Source organism: Pseudopodoces humilis, chromosome 19, assembly GCF_049639895.1.
Source record: "Pseudopodoces humilis isolate 2021_Gansu_Grassland_sample_001 chromosome 19, ASM4963989v1, whole genome shotgun sequence".
NCBI lineage: Eukaryota > Metazoa > Chordata > Aves > Passeriformes > Paridae > Pseudopodoces > Pseudopodoces humilis.
The window spans coordinates 7,540,324-7,563,750 of NC_142218.1; the positions used below are offsets into that span (position 1 = coordinate 7,540,324).

Consider the following 23,427-nt stretch of genomic DNA (forward strand, 5'->3'; position numbering starts at 1 on the left):
CCCCAGCACTTCACAAGCCTGCTTGGTTTGTCCACTGCATCCTCCCATACTTGGAATTTATGTAAATATTTATTTTTGTGTGAATACCATGAAGTAACAAACCTTTGACAAAATCTGTAACCGCAGCCATTTGTGAAAGTCTTACCGTTCAGGCAGGAGAGGCAGAGACAATCGCTGTCCCGGGATTCTCCCTGTCCGTGGTCTCCCACCCACGCCGGTGCCTCCTGCCTCGGCAGAGGCAGCAGAACCTTTAGCCATAAGTTTGCCATCAGTTTGTACCGAAACAGAGGTAGCCCGGGGGCACACGGACAGACCACCAACAGCCACAGTTGGGTTAAGTTTTATTTATCCGAGTCATTCCTGATCACCTCTGAACCTGTCTCGGCACATGTGGAAGTTCAGGAGCTCTCACACGTGGTCAAACTGCTGTAGAGGACACCGAGGCCGCGTTGCGAAGGAGGGTGCCCTGTCCCAGCACCTGATGTTCATAACCTGCAGCTGAATGGTACAGACTCAGATTCCCAAAGCCCTGCTGACAGCCACATCTGGGACAAGTTGTGAAACAAACAGGATTGACTCCGAATTTCTGTCAGGGATCTTTTTTTTTTCCTTTCTTTCTTTTTTTTCTTTTTTTTTTTTTTTTTTTTGTGAGCCACAGCGTTCTGGTTCCTTTGGCATGAGCTCCACAGACATCTCCGTGCTCTGCAGCTGCTCCGTGCTCCACCGTGGCTCCCTGTGCTCCAGGACTGTTCACAGCCACATTCCTGTGCTCTCACTGGGCAGGACGGGGTCAGGAATTGCTAGTCCAGGTTCTCAACAAGAAGGAACAAGCAGGAGCAGAATACACCGGCTTCCCAGATATCTGAGAGGTGGAAGGAGAATGCTGGGTTAGCGAATGGTCTGGATGGTCTTGGGTTTGGTTAAGAAAAGCTGATCACTGATCGAAAAAAGAGATTTTTTTTTTAATTTTTTTTTTAAATTTAATTTTATTTCAACACACCCATCCTGCCCTGGATGTGCAGTTCCCATGACACTGTTTCTCTATGGGAGAACGTCCCCGGGGTTGTGAGCAGATAAAACTTGTACCTCCCCGATCCCAAGGGCCACTTCCCTCCCGGAGCGGCCATCGGATTTAGTACCAGTTCATGGAAAAAAAAAAAAAAAAATGCTGCTTTGAACTCAGAGGGTTAATATACTTTTGATTTGTAATTTTTTGTAAAACTTTTTACAAGGTAGCATAGTATTTCTCCAGACACCAACTACAATCCGTCCATGGTCTGATTTTTATATAATTTAGTGGTGCTTTAGAAACTTTTGTTCGGTTGTTTCGGAGCTGCAGAGCTCAGTTCTTCGCCTGTATCTACCTAAGACCAATGTGAACCTTTGTATTTTTGCTCCTAATTTTGGACTCAGTGAAAGTGTACTGTTTACATGTACAGAACTCCCGACCCCGTGTGTTCTGCCAGACCTGCTGTTGAAGAGGAAGCTGCCCCTCACCCAGTTCGTCTGCTTAACCCAGCCACAGCCTCACCCACCCACCGCCACGCGCCCGCCCCGAGGGACACCCCACCCAACCCAGACACCCTTTAAAGCAATTTTGGGTTTTGCACAAGCTGTTGTATTTTTTTTTTTCCTTCCTAGTTGTACGGATCGGCTGCAGTTCCAATCGGGAGCTGATCCGGAGCTCTGAAGCACCAGATCTGGGCAGTGCTGCTGCCTCCCCATCCTCCTCCTCCTCCTCCTCCTCCCACACAGGCGGGAGGGCGGCGCTGCCCGTAGGGTCCAGCTGATGTCGGGGAGCAGTGGAGGGAGCAGGGGGAAAACACTCCTGAGCAGAATTGGGAATACTTTAGGGAAGGGGGTGAGCTCGCCCAAGCCAGCCGCTGGCTTGGGGTGGAGGGTGGGAGCTCAGTCCCACGGGAGGCTCCCAACGAGGCAGAAGAGGCTCTTTGGGAAGCTGGTGCTTTCCCGAGGGCTCAGATAGAAAGCGTATGGCACTTAATCCAGCTTCTAAGGTGACACTTTATTGCTTAATCAATTGATTCCTTTGGAAATGATATTTTTGCAGATAGGCACCTATGCAACTTCATGTGGCTCTTAAGCAGATGAGCACTTCCTCCTCAACGAGCTTGATAAGAGTTATTTGTGTTATATACTGTGGATTTTTCCAGTAAATGTGGCTTAATATTTTAATTCTTAGAATGTGTGTCTATTATATATGTGATGCAACTTAATTCTGTTCTGTTTGTGGAATGATTAGCACAGGCCAACTCCCTGTCCCCTCACTTAACAAAGACCAATGAGCTGTTAATCGAGCTGTTATCTCCATGGTATTACTTGCTAAATGCACTGATTTCATAAGTATGTGGAATCCTTTTTTTTTTCTTTTGAATCTGTATATCATATATAAGACTGAATCTACTTAATAAACACTGTATAACAAAAAGGGCTTTCTCCTCCACTGTCGAGCCCCGCTGGGTGCTGCTGGCCCCAGTGCTGCCCCTCGCCCCAGACCGTGTGCGAGAGGTCGGTGCCATCAGTCACCAGAGCGGGATCTAAATTTAGGTGTTAAAAGGAAGAAAAAAACAAACAAACAAAAACAAACCAAACCATCTCTCAGTCCTGTTGACATAAGCTGTGCTTTCCATTCCGTAACAGACAGCGTGGAGAGAGCAGTGGCAGCAATCAAAAAGGGGGCAAGGCACCAGTTTTATGCTTAACTTATATTTTGACAAAATTAATTTTGTGAAGTGTCTGGTTTTTGTGAGAAAAAAAAAAAAAGAAAAAAAGAAAAAAAAAGTTTTCATTGAAGTTTGTGCAAAGTTCTCCCTCATGGAAAATACTGATTTTTCGTTATCAGCTTTATTCACTAAGTATAATAAACCTTTGCATCCATAAACGTTCCTCTTCAAGCGCTGTATGATACCATCTCCTGTTTGATCGTCAGGAGACCCAGAGGGTCCAAGGGGTTTGCAGCTTCCATGGAAATGCAGCTGCCCGGGGGTGTGGGGATGCTGGCGGGGCCGGCAGCTGGGCTGCTCCTTCCCGGGATTTGCCGCGGGGAGCGAGGCCGGGAGGACCCGCCCGAATGTTTGTGTTTGTAAACCTGGGACTGCACATCCCGAATGGAGCACGCACAGGATCCATTCCTGTGGCCCTGACACCGTCGGGTCTATGACTGAGCCTCTGGCTGAGCTTTGCTTCCAGATTTTCGAGGGAGCGCGGGAGAGGGCTGCAAGGGCTGGGTGGGCAGTGCCGGGCCACACCAGCTGGCATCACCTGCTGAGGCTTCCACAGCCCCTGGCCGGACTGGCTCAGGATGTCCCCATGCCTGCAGGTGGCCCCGCCGAGCACGGCACAGCCGGAGCCAAACAGCAGCCGGGCTGGCACAGAGAAAATCTGTTATTTGGCATACAGATACCATAAAAAGGAAAAAAAAAAAGGGAAAAAGCGCATTGCTCTTTGTGAAATTCTGATGTTTAATGGGTTTTACTCTTGAAACACCCAAGCTCCCCTATTCCAGAGGTAGCTAATCCTGATGCCATCACCCCCCACCCCAGTAAAACAGGGAAGGATTAAATACTGAGTTTTAAAGCTTGGCTAAGTAACAACTCTACTCATTTTTTGCATTCCCCATATTTAGATTACTCAAGTATTCGGTGTGCAGACAGCCTGCCAGAGTCAAAACATCACTGAACTACCAAAAACGATAAAAGCCTTTTTTCACCCCAAATGCTGGTGCCAGACCATCTGCTGCCCCAGCCCCAGCTCCTGTGCGAGGCCACCGCTGCCGTTCTGCAATGGCAGCGCTGTGGAATGCCAGGAAGTCAGGAATTGTGTCACCACAGGGATCTCGGCACTCCCACAGCCCCAGGCAGGAGATCCCTGCTTGCCCTACAGACGTGTAACCTCACGTTATTTCCTTACTGCCCAGAAAAGAGAAAGGACCCGGCCATAAAGCGAGTTTTCAAGTAGTTTCAATAAATTGTAATTGGTATCACATTTATGCTCCTGAGAAACATTTTTAGATCCATTTATCCAACAATGAGGGCAGTAACAGCAGGACCTGCCCTGACACTGGGAAAATACTCAGTGCTGCTGTCCACAGGCATCACCCCAGCAGGGCAGGGATCCCCTGTGACTGTGGGGGGGCCCCACAGAGTCCCACAACCCCCCTGTGGCCCTCAGAGCCTTCAGCGTGCCCATTCCCAAGAGCCTCACGGCAGCTCTGCAGGAGCTGCACCATCTTCAGTGCTCTCTAAGTGCATAAAACCAGATTTAACAAAGCCAAGCAGCAATACAGCCCCTCCCCTTAGTGACTTGAGCAGAGCTCTGGAACAGCTGCAGTTAAAAGAGAGGAAAGGAAAAGCCACATTACCTTAGAACGGAGGAGGATTTCAAAAAAAGGACTGAAACCACACAAGCAGATTTTACAGTGTTTATTTCTCCAATAGCACAAGGGACAGACACGAGCAGGCCCCCCCCCGAGGGCTCTGCCCCCCAGACCAGTCCGAGCTGAACACTGCAGTGGCGCCCCAGGAGGCAGAGCCAGCCCCCTGCTCCGCTCCCCATCTTTGGTAAGCAGGTTCCACACCTCCGCTGGCCCCACCGGCACCGCAGCCCAGCCCAGGCCGGGGTGCCGCTGCACCGGGCTCTCACTGTCATGGGATGAGGCTGGTGGATGCATTGAGGATAAAAACATCTCAGGGACTGAACTTGTTCCACCCCTCATGATTGTGGCTGAAAGAGGAACTTGCACGGCTGAAAGAAAGTGCATGGTGAAGGGAGGTAGGATGGAGCTGGAAAAGGGACGAGAAGAAAAAAATGAAAATAAACTCCCTAAAATTCTTGCTACTGCCTGCTTGAATAAGCCAGCGGCTTCTCCCCCTCACTGAAGCAATTAACTCTTGACTAAGAATTGCTCCAAAGAGGAAGAGAATTGCAGTTTTGCTCTCCCTCTCTGGATGCACATGGATGTTCATTCACCTCCCTGCAGTGCAGGTACAGCCATGCCCTGGGAGCTCAGGTGCAGCAACAACTGGCAAGAGCTTAAATGAGCAACTGGGGAGTGAGCTCGGCTCAGCAAATCCCACCTGGTCATCCTTGAACCTGCACAGCACAGTCCACCCGGGCACCACGGGGAGGCCGTTGGAACCCAGACCCCAGTGTGGTGAGCCTCACGTCAGGCAAGACAGAATACAGTGGCTCTGACAATAACTAACACCACTTTAATGCAATACTGCTGTAGAGCCTGGAAATCCAAGGAAAAAAAAAAGACCCCTTTATGCTCTATGTACATTACATCCATTTACAGAGTTGGCCAGTACTGTGTACAACATATAAATATATGATCAAACAGATGCAGAGAGGATACTTACAGGAGCCAAATAATTCACTTTATACATCCAAGAATGAAAATATAAAAAAAAAGGAAAATTAAAAAAAGGAAAGAACACTGCTTTAAATGTTAGGTGATAGTCACACAGATGCACAGCTTGATGCTTGATGCTCAGCTGCTGTGGGGTTTCAGGTCCTCACCACAAAGCTGTAGTGCAGAGCTCACTGTCCCCATCACTGAGCTCCAGGGAACCTCCAGTATTCCACAGCAGTTTGTGGAAGTTGGCCAAAGGAGGCAGGCACAGCCACTGGGCCAGTTCAGCCAGGAACAGTTCCCTGGCCACACAGCTTCCTGCAGGCCAGCAGAAGGCATTTGCTTGGCACTTGCCCCGAATTTTTTTTCTTCTTGCATCCTCCACAAGGGCTGTACACGGCTCCACAACCACCTGTAGAACACATCCTGGGCACCACATCCTGCTGTAGCATCCAAAGACTGCACGGGACCATCCCTGCAGGGCAGCTCTCTGCTTACACTCACCGCACAGCAGCACTTCCCACACAAACCAGGAATGGAGATGGCAGAAGGGGAGAGTGGAAGACTGTAGGGCGTCACCTTGTGCAGCCCCGAAATATCAAACACCATCTTCCAGTTCTTTTGGATGTAAGGATTTCCTCCACAGAGGGTCCAGGGACTGCCACAGCGAATGGCCTCTCCCCCCGGCATCAGCCTCAGCGCGAAACCAGAGCACAGCTGGAATTTCCATGGTAGCAGGAAGCAGCAGGATCACTCCCGTGGGGCACAGCCCACCCAGAGCAGGGTGTCCCCGTGAGCAGGAACGGGCTCTGCACTGTCGATCTCCGTGGGAAGGCAGCTCAACGTTCCTCACCAAAACAAAGTGTAACAGCATTTCTACTATGAACAGAGAGTACTTTGTGTACTTTGTGTACAGGCGTTAGGATCAGTCGTTATCAAAATACACACACTGAATATACAACCTGTCCCATGGCCATAATTTATTATCTCACCACAAGGCACAATACACAGAGCTTTGAGGGTCCTATACAGTCGTCGTGGCAGAAGGCGCCGCAGCCTTTGCACATGATCATGGCTTTGAGGCTGCACGAGCACTGGAACGAGATCTCCTCGACGCTGCTGCTGTCAGCAAACATCTGCACAGCCAGGGCTGTGTTCCGGCTCGCAGCAAAGTTCGCTTTGTGGGTGAGCTGCACCACACTCCCAGCAAGGCCTCGGGGGAAAGCCGGAGTGTTGGATGAATAATTAAAGCTGGTGGAATTAAGCTGCAGCTTTGAAAGCTTCCCATAAAATGCTTGCTTGATATTGAGCTGAGAGGGGATGGATGAAGGCTCCAAAGGGTGACTCTGTCCTTTTCCTGGATCCCTTGAAAACTTAAAGAAGGGCCAGTCCATGACCAGTGGCTCTCTCTGTGTGTGCCCAGCCAGTTCCGTGGGCTGCTGGGCCACATCCCTCCGGTTCTCCGCATTACTCTTGGCTGGGCTGCCACACATCAGCACCTTCTCATTTCTGATCCCTCCCGGGGTGCTGCTGCGCTGCTTTGAAGTCCATTCCTCCCTGGCAGCTGGGATTCCTTCTCCCAATGCACAGCCCTTGTCCAAGGGAATCTGTTTGCCGGGGGACAAGGTTCCCATGGCTGAACCGTGATCCAAAGCCCTGGAATGATGCAGCCTCACACTGGGGTTGGAAGGAAAACCAGAACCAAAGAGCTTTTTGCCTTGAACTCCACTGTAATTTTTATTGACCAACGCACCTCCTGTCTGGTTTGGTCCAAGAGAAGTTACACCTGGAGATAAAAACAGAGGCTCTGTAGAGGCATTCAGCTTCTCTGGGCTTTTACTTGCTGTGACACTTGTTAATGGGTTGTGCTGTGGCATCCGGTGGACCTTGGGCAACTCCTTCTGCTCCTCAAAGCTACAGGAAGAAAACGTTCTTTCCCGAGGCTCCACATCTTCACGCTTCGGAGAGGCACTTGCCACATTTGCCAGTTGGTCTTGGCAGCTTAAAGTCGAGCCAACTTTGGAATGTTTTTCTGGGACAGCCTGATCCTCTGCACTCTCTGCTCTAGGCAATGCTGCCCCTGATCCACAGGTTTTTTCTTGGGCATCTATGGAAGATCTCACTGAGTGAACATCATCGCTCCTGCTCTGGGCACTCGTCTTTATTCCTACATCTGGAGAAGATTCTTTGCCAAAATAGCGACCGTTGCCTCTGTCCAGTTGCAGGGAGAGGCTTTCTGACTGCTTCTGCAGCACTGGCTGTGCAATTTCCAGCTTGATGTTGACGTGAGACACCGGGAGAACTTCTTCCAGAGGAAGCTTCCCCTTCAGCAACTGCATCACCAAAGGGTTGTTGGTCTCGATGGAGGACATGGGCTGAGCAGTGCTGGCAGGACGCTCAGCTTTCTGGGGTCCCCACCTCTGAGGTGGGGGTGCAACCAAGTCCCCAGGACAGGCCGGACTCTCTGTCTCCACAGACAATTTTGACCTAATCCCATTGTGCTTCTCACTGTTGCTGTGACAGGAAGAGCCTTTCCCAGCCACCTCCCTACAGCTGACACTTCTGAAACGCATCTCCACCTCCACATTCTCATCAGCCATGTCCCCTTCCCAATCAGAAGCAGTGTCTGTTGTTTCACTGTGTGTACTCTGCATTTCTTCATCGCCACTTCTCTTCAACTCCTGCGTCTCACCCAAGGGCTGATGTGTGTTTTCTGGTTCGGTCCTGGGGCACCTTTCTCTAGGCTGCAGGAGTTTATCAGAAGTATCTATCCTATTCTGAGAAATAAAGTCACCATGCACAGAGGGCTGCATTAGAGCCTCTGCATTTAGTTCCTCATTACTCAGTTTGCCATCACTGCCTTTCCCTGCCTGCAGCTGTGCAGCGTCACACACCACAGGGGTCACTTTCTTCACTCCAACAGTCACCGTTTTGGAGGTATTATCAGCAACACATTTTTCCAGAAATGTTTTGGAGCTGTTATATCTAAAACCAGACACCTTCTCTGGATCATGGCATTCTGTGACACCCGATGACAATTCTGGCGGAACAGGACAACTGGAGGAATTTTGCTTTACATCAGAAGCATAATCCAGCTGTACAGTGGGAGCACCAACATCTGCAAGTTCCACCACAGCCCTGTCTCCCGTGGGACTGACCCCAGCTCCCTGCCCCCCAGAATATGACAGACTGGTCACCACAGGAACCACACATCCCAGCTTTGTGCTCTCCTGTGATGCAGTACAAGATGGGAGTTCGGTCCTTGGGTCACAGAGAAGCTGCTCAGGACTCTCCTCCTGCCTCTTGGGAGTTGCATTGTCCAAGGATGACGCGGTCAGAGCACCACAGAATGGCCTCCTGGGTGACCCATCGCCAGGCTGAGTGTCCCCTGACCCTGTGGCACAGCCCAGAACGTCGCTCCTTTCGCTTTTTGAGGAAGAGCGATCTTGTCTGGAAGAGATGCAGGAATTCACACTGGCTTCCTGAGCAGTCCCTTTGGAGTCAGCCTTCCCTCCGCTCAGATGAACAGACGACTGTAGTTGTGCTCGCTGTAGATCTGACGCACGTTTTCCATGAGCTCTCTTGGATCTCCTGTGCTGGGAACGGCTGCTGGATTCTCCTCCACCACCTCCTTCATCGGTGCTTCTCCCCCCGCCGGGGCCACCCCCTCCTCCGATGGCGGCGGTGGCAGCTTCGCGCTGGGCTCGGGCTTGCAGAGCACGGGCCTTAATGTCTGCGAGGGTCCGGGCCCCGGCGCGGCCCCGGCCGGAGGGCTCCGTGCTGGGGATGATCCGGGGGCAGATCTGGTAAGTGGGCTGACCTTTAACCACCCAGGGTGGTTTAATACGTGAAAGTTGAATCTGAAAGAAAGGGAAATGCGGTGAGTTCTAACACCGACCATCTTCAGTGAAATGCGTTATACTGGCAGCTGTTCATCACAATTCTTAGCACAAATATTCAACAAAAATTTCAACTTAGAAACTAATTTTTGCTCTGCCATCTGTAAAGCTCAGCTCACACTAATATTGTTTTACCAGAGCCAGGCAAATATGAATTAAGTTCTTTATATTCACGTCTTCAGAGATCAAACTGGACTTCCCTACACCAGGAAGACTGCCCTGAAGCTACCAAAATGGGTATCCTGGTCAAAATGGGAAAAGTCAGGAGGTACACTGGGATTCTGTCCAAAAGCAAAGGAAAAGAACTCAGAAACTATACAGGATAAAGAACACGATTTCAAGGTCTTTTGCAAGTAAGTCAGCTCATTTCAGGCAGTCTTTCTGTATCCACAGAAATGCAAATGGAGGGAGTAAGTCAAGGTTACCCTGTGCTCTTACAAAGACCTTGGGATGATTTTCCATTCTTTTCCTGTCTGAATACAACAGCAAACTGTGGCTGTCAGAGGCACTTCACCAGCTCTACCAATGAAACCCTTCGACTCCTTCTCAAGATGGCAACACCTGACATTTTAATAATGTTTTGATACTACTGAGCACGGCAGCCCTGAGACACAGAAGCTCTAAAGCTCTGTCTTACCCGGATGGGTGGGACTTTGGGCTCCTCTTTAGTAGGCTGTGGCTTTTCTGGGTGAACACTTTCAATTGTGTTACGAAAGGACTGACGATCTTCAAGCCGGGGCTTCTTTTCGGGGAAGGACGCAGAGGCAGCCTCCTCAAAGCTTTTCCTTTTCTGCTCCTTGGACTCCTGAGCAGAGTTCTCCTGGGGCAAACTGGGAATTCTGCTGGCAGCTGCCAATGATGGATCGTCTGATTTGCTGTTTGATTTGGAAGTCTCTGGAGAGAGGTTCAGTTCAGTACTCTCTGCCTTCAATCCTGCAGCCGAGGAGCTGCTCAGATCATCTTTCTTCAGCTCTGTCTCAGGCTTTGGCTCTTTATGAAGTGAGGGATCTGGCCCCACGGGAGCAGGCTCTTTGGGAGCCTCCGTGTGCTCAGGTTCCCGCAGTCTGTACAGGCTCCTCCTGGCCCGGCACCGCAGGTCAGCCCGGGAGCGTTTCCGGAAGCGCCCGTCCCTCTGGCGCGTGGTGGGCCCGCGCGGCAGCCTCGCTTCTCCTTTAACAGACAGCTCTGTCCTGTTCTCAGCGTCCTCCTGCACTGAATTCTGCGCCTGGGATTCTTCCTGGGTCAAGCCCAACCTATAAAGCAAACACAAAGCCAGCTAAAATCTAAAGCTCACCCCAATTTCAGTGTGACTGAATAGCACCAACACAGGCAGAGAGTCATCAAAACCTCATTAACTCACCCTACAAGGGGAGAACCCACACATCCCACATCGCTATCACATGGAATGAGGAAAAAAACTCAAAAATATGTGATGGAAAATACCATCAACTTTTCTTGGAAACAAAAGAGATGAGCTACAAAATTCTGCTGAACCCAGACAATTCCACCAAGGATTTTCCCAGAGCAACAGCTGGAACAATTCACCCCATAACCTGTGTTTTTCAAGTTTACACTGCATCTCCTCAGGTATCCACAAACAGAAACACACTCTGCCACCTGCATAAACATGGATAAAACAGGATAGACATGGTAAAATTCCTCACTTTTGCCCATAGTAGTCCTCGAAGAATTTCTCTTTCCATTGCTCCACTCTCTTTTCCTTTTCCATCTCCTGCCGGATTCGAACTTGCATCTCATGGGTGAATTCACCTACATGGATGCAAGAGATTGGAATTCAGTTCCAAACAAAACTCATTCTCTAAATTCAACCTCTTGTGTTTGAACAGTACAGCAGCTAAATACATGAAAGACAGACCTGCTGTTAATACCCTGCTCCCCATCCCACTCTGGATCCACGTGCTGTCTGTAGCTCCAGAAAAAAATCATGTTTTAACAGGCCATCATTTAAGGAAAAAAAAAGTTTAGCACTACTTTACAGTTTCACCACTTAATGCTGAAGATCCCATGGCACCAAAAGAAATAATATCTTTGATTTTAAACAAAAAAAGAAGAAAAACTTGGGGGCAACATAGCTAGACTTGCAAAGCTGGACTAACTTCCCACTCATTAACTGCAAAAGAAAACTAAAAAGCCTACAAAATGAGCAGCTATTCCCCAGGCAGTCAGGAAAGCAAAGCCACTCACCATCAGCGAGCCGCTCCCTCCAGCTCTGTGCAGCGTGGGTGAAGAACTCGTTGTTCAGAGCGCTGCCACTGAGGCGCATCAGCCCATCAGCCCCCACCTAGCAGGACAGACCCAGGACAAACAGAACACATCTGCTCCAGCTGTTCCACAATGAAGAGGTAATCAGGGAAGGGAAAACACCTGAGTGCTCATACCTGTCTATCGACTTCAGGCAGGAGGTAAAGCAGCTGCTGCTGGAAGTGTGATGGAAGTGCGTTAAAGGTCCTGGAGTTGATCAGCGCTCGCAGATTTGTGTTGACAAGGATGGAGCCTGGGGTTTCAAAGTCAATATCCTCACCCCTGTTCCGTTTCATTTGCCCTGGAGTTTAAGGACAGGCAAATAAAATTAACATTGTTGTACAAAAGTATTACATCATTATGGGCTGAAATTTGTATCAAACTACAACAGCAAAAGGAGCAAGAGGGATGGTAAAGACTGCGGTGTTTATCATTCAAGATTGTCATTCAAGTGTGAAGAATGACTCTCCAGCACAGTAATTAACAAACACACATCTGGAATTCTGACATGAAGTCACAGTTCTGCCACATTTAGGTACAATTCTCAATGCTGCTCTTCAGACCAGGCAAGCTTTTAAACAAATGTGTCACTAATACCCAAGGTGGAAAGCCTGGCTTGTGACCTCAGGTCATCAAATGCCTCCTGGTGCCCTTTTCTCAGATACACATGGGCTTCACCATCGTCAATTACTCTTCTGCCTTTAACCAGGAGCACGTACCAGCCGTGGGCTTTCGGATGCCCCTCAGCAGCTGTGGAGGATCCCTGTTTATCTCTGTCCTACTGCGCAGGCTGGTTTTGCACAGGGCCACGGAGCTGCTGCTGCTGCTGGATGTGCTGCTGCTCTCCCCATCAGCGTGTCTTCCTGTGAAGCCTAAAAGCAAAACATCATCATAAAAACATGCAAAGAACAGTCAGAGCCCAACAGGGAGAGTGGTTTAACAAACAGAAATTCTTTGTTACTAACAAATCTGCTATTACAGGGTATTGCCCAGGTACCAACTATGTTGAGAGAGTTAAATATACACAAAACTCTGCAGTCTCACTCATTCTCAGCAGGTGTTACAGAAATCCTCAGGCAAACACAGATGACTGGGGACTGACTGACAGATGTGTGAGGTCATTAGGAGCCCCCAAAGCCATGCTCACCTGAGGCAGACTCCATGTGTGCCCCGTTTACTTTCAGTGGGGTTAACACCACCCGTGGCAGCATCACACCCGTCTTTTTCTTCTGTTTGGTTGTCTGCAGACCAGAGAGACACCAAAAACAAAACAAAGGAATGAAGGCATTATAGAAGGGTAATCTTCTAAGCAGCATGTTCCTCAGTTAAAGAGCAGCCTGGCTCCTCCTAGCTGAATCTTCAAGCAACACTACATTTAGGACTAGCAGAGAATTCAAAATTGTCTTCCCATACATGATCCCTCCCCATCCTGCCACTTCTTGCCCAAGGAGACAGACTTGTAACTCTCCCTGAGGTAGCTGTGCATAAATAGCCCCTGTCATACCACCCCAACAGGAATGAAAACTCCCCTTGAGAGGCTTCATCCTTCCCATTAGTCCCACTTTTTTCTACCTGGGAAGCAGTTCTGTAGCTCTCCCTGGTAGCAGGTCCCTTGCTCTGAGATTCAGTGGAACACGAGGCGTTAGAAGAAGTTTCATCAAGAGACACTGAAAGAGATGAGCCCTCAGTCAGACACAGAAGTAAGTCCTGGAGTTTAAGGTTAATGTCACCAGACACTTACCATCATTGTCACCACTAACAGTGCTGGCTTCATTAGACCCACAGCTTTCTGCATCTGCTGTGTCCTCCAGCTCCTCCCCTTCTGGCACTGACAGGTTCCGGGACCACTGCAAGGCATCTTTCTAGAGGGGAAACAGAACTAGGGTGGCTACAGCCCTCCCTCCCAAATCTACATCAATGGGAGCAGAAAGTCAGCTGGATATATTTTAACCTTCCATTTTTTTTCCCTATTTTAATCCTTGATGCAGGAAGGTTTTTTAAAATGTATTTGGGCTCATAGCAGAACAGAAGTCACCTAAACTAAGAGCACTTCATAGCCCTCTCCTAGACAAGTAATACTATCCAAAATACCAGGTTAACAATAATTAATTTATTAGAAAGGTTCATAATATGTCACAATTTTCTGTAAGCACTGAGTTCCTATCAAAGAGAAGCATCTTACTATGAAAGAACAAGTAGAATCAGAGTGGGCAAACACTAAGACAGCAGGCTTAGGAAACATATTTCCTACTTGTACAATAAAAGCCATTTCAATGCCATCTACTTTCAGCAAAATGTGTCGAATCAACAAGATTTTCTCTCAGCAAAAAAAGATGGAAATTAAATAGCTGAGATCTATCAAGTTGATATTTATCAGGGAATCCAATAGTAAAAAAAACAATGCAAAAGAAAAGCTCAAGACCAGAAATATTTTCAGTATTTAATATTACCGGAACAATAAACTAAAGAAAGTATTCCAGAGAGATTTCAAGACCTGAGGAAAATACTGATGCTAAAGAACACAAAATGTAGTAGAACACAGAACAAGCAGCCAGAAGAATGGATATATGTTTTCCTATCAAGATTTTACTTGTTGCTACAAGCTCTTGCACCAATTCTTTGGCTGATCATTTTCCCTTATGGCTGGTAGCAAGGGAGTGCACAGGTCTGTTCTGATGAGCAGCCACTTGAGCTGGACACCAGGTATTGCAGTAAGAGGATTCATCTTGCCTGTGCAATTCAAGAAATAATAGCTGGGGTTTTTTAAAGGAATTTATCATAGATGGCTGAATATAACTGAAAGGTACAAGCTCCAAGGAAATAATGAATTCCAGACCCTCTCTCACATGATGATCTCACTGCTTTTGATGCTCAGCCCTGCACAAGGAGCAGAACTCATCCCTGGGCCCTCAGCTGGGAGCAGAGCTCAGCATTTACCTTGAGTGTGAAAAGGCTGATGCGTCCAGGCAGTTTGTAAAAGAGCCCATCCCCTCCCCGGGAATTGGAGTGGAGCATGGCGTTGAGGCAGGCCAGGGGAGACGTGCCACTGCAACAGAGACAGAGAAAGGAGACAGCTTAAGAAATAGATTATCAAGAAAACAGCCTGAAAGATCTGGTTAAATGGGCATCCTTTAGCTGACGAAGAGAACAGAGGTGATGCCAATAACTTTATGGGACAGGCACTTCAGTCAGAACAGTCACTGGTTTCATTCTGACCTGTACATCAAGCCTTGCACATCACAGCGAACAGGAAATGTAACACAAGTTTTTATCCTCGTCTGATTTTAGGCATTTCTAACTTTTATTACCTGTTTCCTCCTCTTCTCTCCTGGATTTCTCCAGTGTTGGATTGATTTTATAAAACCCCCAGATTTATTCAGCAGTAGAAAGATGTAACAAACTGTAGACACGTGTTACTGGAATGTCTCCCCAATATGTCACAGACCAAACTACTTGAGCAGAGCTCAACACATAGGCTCTGATGCTCTCATTTGTTAATTCCTATATAACTCCCTGGTTAAAGCCCCATCCTACACTCACACTGATGGAACTGCCACGTAATATGGTGTTTTCCAGTAAGTCCCACATGTACAGGCAGCAAACTGTCTGGCAGACACATTACAGCACTATCGACTGCATTCCTAGCAAAAGTGAAACTGAAAACTGGACTGAGATAAAATTTCAAAGAAAATCATTCTCAAAATGAAAACATAGAGCAATTTTTGTTTCCACCTTGTATGTGTTTGGGTTTCGGACGCTTCTCCATATGCCGTGGCAACAGACAAAGTTACACTGTATCATTTTTAGATAATGTGAACAAAATTTCCAGCCTTCTGTCCTGTTAAGACAGTGCTTTCCCCTCTGTGTTTACCAGACACTCCAAGCACACTCACCAGACACACAGCTCTCTTAAAACAGCAAAGTAAGTAGTTTTCCCCAAAACAAGAAAAAAACCCAAGCAGTTAAAACTCTGCCAGGAGCTAAACTCAACATGGTGCTGGCTCATGGGAATGTCAGTGCCCCGTGTGGAACATGGCCCTCCCAGCAGAGCAGCATGACCCCCAAACCAGGGAGCCTCACCTCAGAATAGATTCAGAAGGAAAAACATCTCAAGGCACTGAGCTATTTCCTTCAGGAAATGGAGTTTCAGGAAGAGCTTCTATACAAGCACCAGCAAAGCCTGCTGCATGTTCAGCCAGGCAGGCTCACTGCCTTTATTCTGCAAACAATCATGCTCTGAAGAAAACAATCTTTTCTTAAAGCAGAGAATTAATGACCAGGGAAGGAAAAGCAGATATCCCAAGGGAAACCACCGAGCTTTAAAGGAATGAGTTAGCTTTGTGAGATTTAACATGACACATGTTCCAAAGTCTGGTCTTTACTTACACACTGTGATGGGGCACTTGTAAAAACAGGGAAAGCACATAATCATTTATGTGTGTGAAGAGCCCTGCTGTTATCTTTGGCAGGGAACAGCCTGTGCACAGAGATCTTCAACTGCCTGCTTAGGTAACAGGACTTCTGTGAGAGAGTTGTAGAAGATTAATTAAAGCAAAGCTTCTCTTATGAAGGTCCTCACTGAAATCTGTCTGAATTCTACTGAAACCACTGCCCATATCCAAACCAGAGAAGATATCAGCAAGCATCACAGAATTATAAAAGTTTGGGTTCCAAGGGACCTTAAAGACCATCTTGTTCCAAATCCCCTGCCATGGGCAGGGACATCTTCCACCAGACAAGGTTGCTCCAAGCCCTGTCCAGCCTGGCCTTGGAAACTTCCAAGGATGGAGCAGCCACAGCTTCTCTGGGCAACTTGTGCCATGATCTCACCACCCTCACAGGGAATTTCTTTCTAACATCCAATCTAAATCTATCCTACTTCACCTTAAGACCATTGCCCCTTGTCCAATCACTACATGCCCCTGTGAAAAGTCCCTCCTCAGCCTTCTTGTAAACCCATGGAAGGTGGGTGTTCCAACAGTTCCAAATGCAGCAGCACACACTAGCCTCATGCCTCTCCAAACAATAGTGGGTCCCACACCCAGCACCTCTGTACATGTCACTGATTTTCACTATTCAAAAAAACCCAGCTGTTTCCTGATTTCACACAAACAAGGAACAGAAACAAGCTAACATTTAGGTCCCATAAAAAATCAGTTTACCTGCTGTAGCTGGGTGAAGTACAGGTTCAGGAAAAGCAAACACCACAGAGAAGAACAGTCCACAGAAACATAGGGAGGGAGAAGCAAGACTAGAAGCAATCCTTGCATCTGCATTTCCCAGAAGTCCATCCCCAGACAGCAGCTTCTCATGTCTCTGGTAGTCAAACTTTCTTTTTTTTGTTTTTTGTGCCAGGCAGGAGTAACTGAGGCATTTGGACTATCACAGTTACCCACTTCCTTTGAGCTGCAAGACACTCTGTATTTCTACTACTGTCATGGAAACAGATGGAAGCTCACAGGAACTTAACCAAGGAAAGCAGTCACCCGTTTGTGTCTTTTCCAAGGCTTTGTATCAAGTTCTTTTCCACATGAAACCCACTCTGAGATGGGCATCTCCACCCTACAGTGTCAAGAGCCACAAGAGTGTGATGTGAGCTGCGCTCTCCTGGTGCTCGAGAATCTGAGCATAAGTCAGTGACATAGAGATGACTGTCTCTTCTGAAACATAATGTCTGCTCTAGAAATGAAGCATGAGAGGAGATACAACTTACTGTTCTCAAGCTCAAGTCACAATAGCAGAAACTGCTGGGAGCTACTTATGTGAGAACCATGCAAGTGAGTGGTAAGTACAACACAATGCAGGGACCTGATCTGCAAGAGGCATTTCTTTCACAATAGAAAGATGAAGGGACTCTGCATATTACCAAAAAAAATCCAAGAACATCTTCCAGTTATTATCAGTGAAAAAAACCCTCACAACCTGTATATAAATGTCTGTACTGTCATCTGAAATTACCAGGCTGAAAAGAGAAAAAGGGAAGAAAAGTGGGCTGGGGATGAGGCAGAACTGTATGAAGCAACACCAGCCTTCATACACTGCCTCCCCCATGCTCCACACTGGTTTAGATAAAATCATCAATACTAACCTCATTTCCTTCAGACCTTCAGCCTCTATGACCTGCAGAATCTGTTTTGGGGTCATAGGAGCATCTGAGTAATTTTCCAGCACCTGAAAAGACAGAAAGACCAAGTGTCATTATGGAATTAGCTTTTGCATTCCTAGAACTACTCCATCAGCTGTAGTTCAGACCCGATAATGTGCCTCTTCAAAGTTGATTCACCTGCAAAGACACACAGTAAAATTTCAGGCTACCTCAAGATCCCGGTGAATATGGATCAAAGCCACAAAAGGTTTTACTTTCACCTCTTTCCTAATTAACTGAAATACAAACATGGAGGAGAAAAAGCAGCAGAATTTGGCCTTGACCCCAGTGGAAGCTTTACCAGACTTCACTATACATTAGATGGAGCTGCTGCCACATAAACCTTCCAAACTGAACAGTGGTCAGTGACCTATAATGATGTAAAACCTTCTCCTACCTCTCCACAAAGCATCCAGTATTTTTTGTCACTAAAAGTATTACTGTGCAGCTATACAATCCAATACTCTACCTTCCTCAGATTACTGCATTCATTTCATCTTCACTCCAACCCAGGGAGGGAACCACAAGTTAAGAGTCAGAATTTGTGTCAGAGAAGGACAGAATTCAGAAAAGGACAAAAAAATCAGTAAAGGATCTGGGGAAAAAAAATCTGGATAGAGACACTAAAAAGATTTAAGAGTGCTTGCCTTTGACATAAAATGAAGAAAATCCGATATTAGAAGCCAACACAATAAATAACAACTCATACTTTAATATATTATATCAAGAATAGAATTGTCACTTATATACAAAGCAGTAAAGAGGTTATTAGTTTATTTTTTTTAAGCCTGTGGAACTTACTGCTCCAAAATGTCTAGAAGGAAGAACTCAAGGATTCAAAGAGAGGACCGAACATTTCTGTGGATAAGAAGATTATCCACATAAACAGGAAACAATGAGCAAAAATAAGCTGCAGTAGATGTAAACCATGCAGTTTCTTTGGGAGCAGATTACCCCACAGCTGCCGACCACGCGCCGGCTCCTGCGCCTTCCCTGGCAGCAGACAGTGCTGCTCTTGGAATGCAAAGGCTCCCAGCTCCACAGACCTGGGGCCACGGGCAAAGAGAGGGTGAGACAGGCACAAGCTGTGGCCTGGAACAGGCATGGAAAGCAGCAACAGGGACTCACTCAAGAACTTTCTGATCATAACCATGGTCTAAATTCCCCCAGCATCATGGCCCCACAATGCACAGCCCTGGTGTCATCTGTCCCCATGTTTTAGGAGTCAGCAACACCATGCTGTCTCTCAGTCTGACTTGTGTGGGAAGCCAAAGGAAGGACCAAGATGCCCCATTTCCATCAGCAACATCTAGAAGTGAGTCACTGCAGCAGCCACACCAATGGGACATGAGCAAAACCACCCCAAAGCTGTTCAGGCCAACGTTTGCACCTCAGACCATCTCCACCCTCCACAAGTAACGAAAAACCCAACTGCAGTTTTGCACTTCAACTATATGTTGGGATAAGACCAGGTTGGATGGGGCTTAGAGCAGCCTGGACTAGTGGAAGCTGTCCCTGCCCATGGCAGGGGAGTGGAACAAGGTGATCTTTAAGGTCCTTCCCATCTAAACCTTGATTCTACAAATGGAATTTCTCAAATCATATCCAACCAACAAGTATTTCACAGATGCTTGAAGGTCACAAGCTTCTGAGATTAAGGTAAGAATCTCATGGGGAAGAGAATTAGAGAACTAAATTGAGTTAAAGCCCAATGAAAACACAAAGAGTGTAAAGAAAAATCAAAGCAAGTGATGAGCCATATTCAGAGAGAGTAAACTAATTAAATTCCATACAGCTCCATCACAATTTTTCCTCCCTCCATAGGTTACAAGGTCTCCATGCCTCCCTCCTGAGCTGTCACCCCATCACTCAAAGGCTGCAGACAGCTGACACGGGGAAACTCATTGCTCCCAAACCCAGTGCGATCTGCAAAATACAACACGTCTGTTCCAAAAAATCAGGGAATTATTCAAACCTCTCTCCAGTGACAGACACAGCAAGAGAAGTATGTGGCCTAAAACTGAGCACAAAGGAGCATTTACATATGGATAAAAGAATCTATGCTCAGGGGAACAATTTCCAATCAAGAGCTGTATTAAGTGTACAGAGCACTTAATGGAAGAACTGGGGGAGAGAGGATCCTGCAAGCTGTAGACACCAAATCCCAATCTCCAGCACTGCCCCTTCTATCCCTCTCCTAACCTGACACTCCAGCCTTCCACCCAGAGCTACAATTTCCACACTGTTTATTCCTTACCCCCAAAACAGAATTTCCCCCCCTCTACTTTTTATAGCACTAATAGCTAAGTGTTCCTGTGCCCCTAATTATGGAAGTTTACATCACTTCCTCAATTTACTGGTCATCTAGCTCTGACAGCACTTGTGGGATCCTGCCATAGCTTTGGGCATCCAGATGAACCTTTAAAGGTTTATTTTATAGAACGTGCAGAGTTTTGGCTCTGTAGGAAAAGCAACACTGAAGAACACTTTTGCCTGTGATTCTCAGAAACGTCGAGCAGAATACAAAATACACCAGCACACGTCAGAGAGGGAAATTAAAAGCATTTTGACAGGGAGCATGTGTAAGACTAGTGTGAAATAAAGATCTATTTTTAGTGGATTTACAATCAGTCCTGCAAGCTGGAAGTGCAGCTACGCAACTGTAGGTCTCTTTAAGTGGATAATCTAGTATGAGATCGTTCTATTTCTGGTTCATCAATGGCTCTAAGATGTTGTTGAGGCTTAGACATCTCATGCACCCACCGTGCTCGAGGTCCTGGCCAAAAGACAGGTGAGAGGAACTGTGTGAAGAAATTCCTTTCCTATCACACAAGGGTGATGAGGGGTTATTAGGTGACTGCTTTAGAGTCACAGTCCCATGTGATGCTTCGGGCAGCCTAGAAATACTGATTTTTTTTTTTCACCTGTCAAATCACAGGATGTTTGAATGAGCTGATTTTGCGCAAGGTCACATAGCACAGCCTCTGCCCCCAGGGTCACCTAACAGGAAAGCATCCCTGTCATCTGCAGTGACACACCTGGTTCAAAGAACTTGGATACCAAGGAGAAATGCAAGATGGAGAATGAGACCACCAGGCTCCTGCAGTGAAGTTTCACAGTAGCTGCCTTATGCCCTTCTCCAGTTTTTCAAGCAAAGCCACGTGGGTCCAAAATATTATCATTTACACACAAAAGATGATGCAAGTTGATGGAAGTCAGATGCTTGTCTGATTAGGTTTTCTCCTGGCAAGCAGTAAGAAAACACTCTAATAGCCAAAAAAAATCCTACTCAGAAGCACCAAGAGTTATCCTGAACATCCTTAGTACAAGACATGAGCCTCATTGGACTCACCCACACTGTTCCTTCTAAATGTTTACATGCTTCAATGCATAACCTGGGCTGGCAAAACCAAAACAAACATACGCAATAGAAAAAACAAGGAAACAAACCACCCTCAAGCTCTGTAAATCCATTTCTGCAGAAGTCCAGGGGCTACACAAAACACATGTATCCTCACGAGTTGTACACCACTGACAGGGCTATGGGGAGGAACCATGGGACCCATTCACATCCAGGTAGCTGGATCATTCCTTACTCTATCCCTGGCACTGCTGCACCTGTGCCGCTGGGTCACCAGGAGAAAGCCAGCTCCTTCCACCCAAATGCCAGACAGCAGCCCCAACACCTTGGCATGCAGCCCTTAAGTCAAACCTCTGACTAGCTCACTGAAAGACACTGATGTTATTTTTCTTTAGATTTCCTACTTCATAACTGAGGTTCAGGACAAATCCAGCTCAAAGGTTTCGCAGAGGGAAGTCACCTTCCTCCTGCCACAAGGGTCCAATGACAGCGGCATTCCCACAGACATCACCAGAGCAGAGCTGGGCTTGGAAGTTGAATCCTTCAACAAGGAGACTCTTTAAGACAAAAGGACTGAGACATCTCCACGACCATGTCTCCTAAAGCCAAAAGCGACAAAATAGGGGCTGATTCGGGGATGTTCAGTCCAGCTGCTGCTCCGGTAGCCCGGCACACGCCACCGGCCCTCGGGCGCTGCCGGTGCACAGAAGGAACCCGCGCCCTCGGTAATTAAATCAGAAACTTTTGACAGAGGCCGTGCCCTCTCCGGAGGCTCCGGTTCTTTCCACGGAACTTTAAAACCATTTCAAAGGAAGAGAAGGAGCGGGAGGGCTCCCGCAGCCCTGCAGGCACGCACTGAACCGCTGCGGGACGGCACCTCCCGCGTCCCATCCCGGGAGCCGCCGCAGCCCCGCCCGGCGGGAGGCGGCGGAGGCCGCTGGGACCCCCGGCGGGCGGGCAGCTCGCCACTGAGGGCCGGGGGCCGCGCTCGCACCGCCCCGGGGCGCATCTCCTTCCTACCGGGCTGAGGAAGAAAAACAACCGTGCAGGAGACCCCGGCCACACGGCCGGTGAGGGAACCGCGGGAAGCCGCGGGACAGGGCGGGGAACCGGCAACACCGCCCGCGCCCTCCAGGCGGACCCGGCCCCCGCTTTTACCCCCTCAAAAGCGATGGCGGCGCCGCCGGCCCCGTTACTCGGGGAGGGGCCGGACGTGGCGGGGAGGCCCTGGGGCACGGCGGAGGCCCCGCGCCCCCTCCCTGGACGCCCCCCCGGCCTCACCAGGCGGGCGGCCTCGGCCCACGTGCGCTCCTTCTTCCTCCTCTGCTTCATCTCCTTCATCCTCCTCCTCCTCCTCCTCCTCCTCCTCCTCCTCCCGCGCGGGCGGGCGCGGCGGGCGCGGACCGTTGGGCGCGCGGGCGGCAGGCGGGCGGCGGCGACCGGGGCGGGATGGGCGCGGCGGGCGCGGCGGACGGGGCGCGAGGTGGGGGCGACTCCGGGCGCTACGGGAGGCGGCGGCGGCGGCTCGGGCCCGGCATAACAACGGGGTCAAAGGGCCGGGAGCGGGGCGGGGCGGCGGGGCCCGGCGACGGTGGCCGCGGCGGGACACGGAGGGACCGGAGGGGAGGGACCGGAGGGGCGGGCCCGGGGCTGGTTTGAAGGAAAACAAACCGCAAGGACCACCGGGAGGTGTAGTCCTAGCGTGGCCCCGGCGCAGCGCCGCTCTTGCCCGCGGACTACAGGTCCCGGCGGCCACTGCGCCGCATGGCGGGAGCGGCCGCTGCCGCCGCATGGCCGCGGATGGGAAGCGGCACCGCCCGGGCCGGGGGCGGCTGCGGGACCGAGCTGCAGCTAAGGGCTGTGGCTATTGGTATTCCAGCATCCCGGTTATCAGTTAGGCTAGAAAAGACCTCTGAGATTAACTACTCCAAGCTATGACCCAACACCACAATGCCCACCAGACCAGGGCACCGAGCGCCACGTCCAGTCATTCCTTAAACACCTCCAGGGATGATGGCTCCATCACCTCCCTGGGCAGCCCATTCCAATACCTAATGGCCCTTTCTGTTAAGAAATTCTTCCCGATGTCCAGACTAAACCTCCCCTGTCACACTTTAATGCTGTGTCCTCTTGTCGCTGGTTGGCAGAAGAGCCCGACCCCCATCTGGCTACACCTTTCACGGAGGTGTAGAGAGCGGTAAGGTCACCCTGGAGCCTCCTCTTCTCCACGGTAAACACTCCCCGCTCCTTCAGCCGCTCCTCATAGGACATGTGCTACAGACTCTTCCCCACCTTAATTTCCCTTCTCTGGACATACTTCGTGGTTATGGCCTGAGGCTCCTTCTCCCCATGGTCAGAAGACTGGTTTAAATCAGCACGCCTTCAAACC

At 48.8% G+C, this 23,427-nt stretch overlaps 1 protein-coding gene across 1 annotated transcript; it reads right to left on the reverse strand.

Annotated features, from left to right (window-relative positions):
• Nucleotides 1-4,535: 4,535 nt before the first annotated feature.
• Nucleotides 4,536-22,379, reverse strand: ASXL1 (ASXL transcriptional regulator 1). Its single transcript, XM_005524727.3, has 12 exons — nt 22,320-22,379; nt 17,621-17,703; nt 14,470-14,578; nt 13,274-13,394; nt 13,105-13,199; nt 12,680-12,773; nt 12,252-12,404; nt 11,670-11,833; nt 11,476-11,572; nt 10,935-11,040; nt 9,908-10,523; nt 4,536-9,231 (listed from the first exon to the last, which is right to left on the reverse strand). Exons 1-12 carry the CDS (start codon nt 22,377-22,379, stop codon nt 6,355-6,357), a joined length of 4,575 nt encoding a protein of 1,524 aa, XP_005524784.2. The 3' UTR covers nt 4,536-6,354.
• Between the last annotated feature and the right edge of the window lie 1,048 nt (nt 22,380-23,427).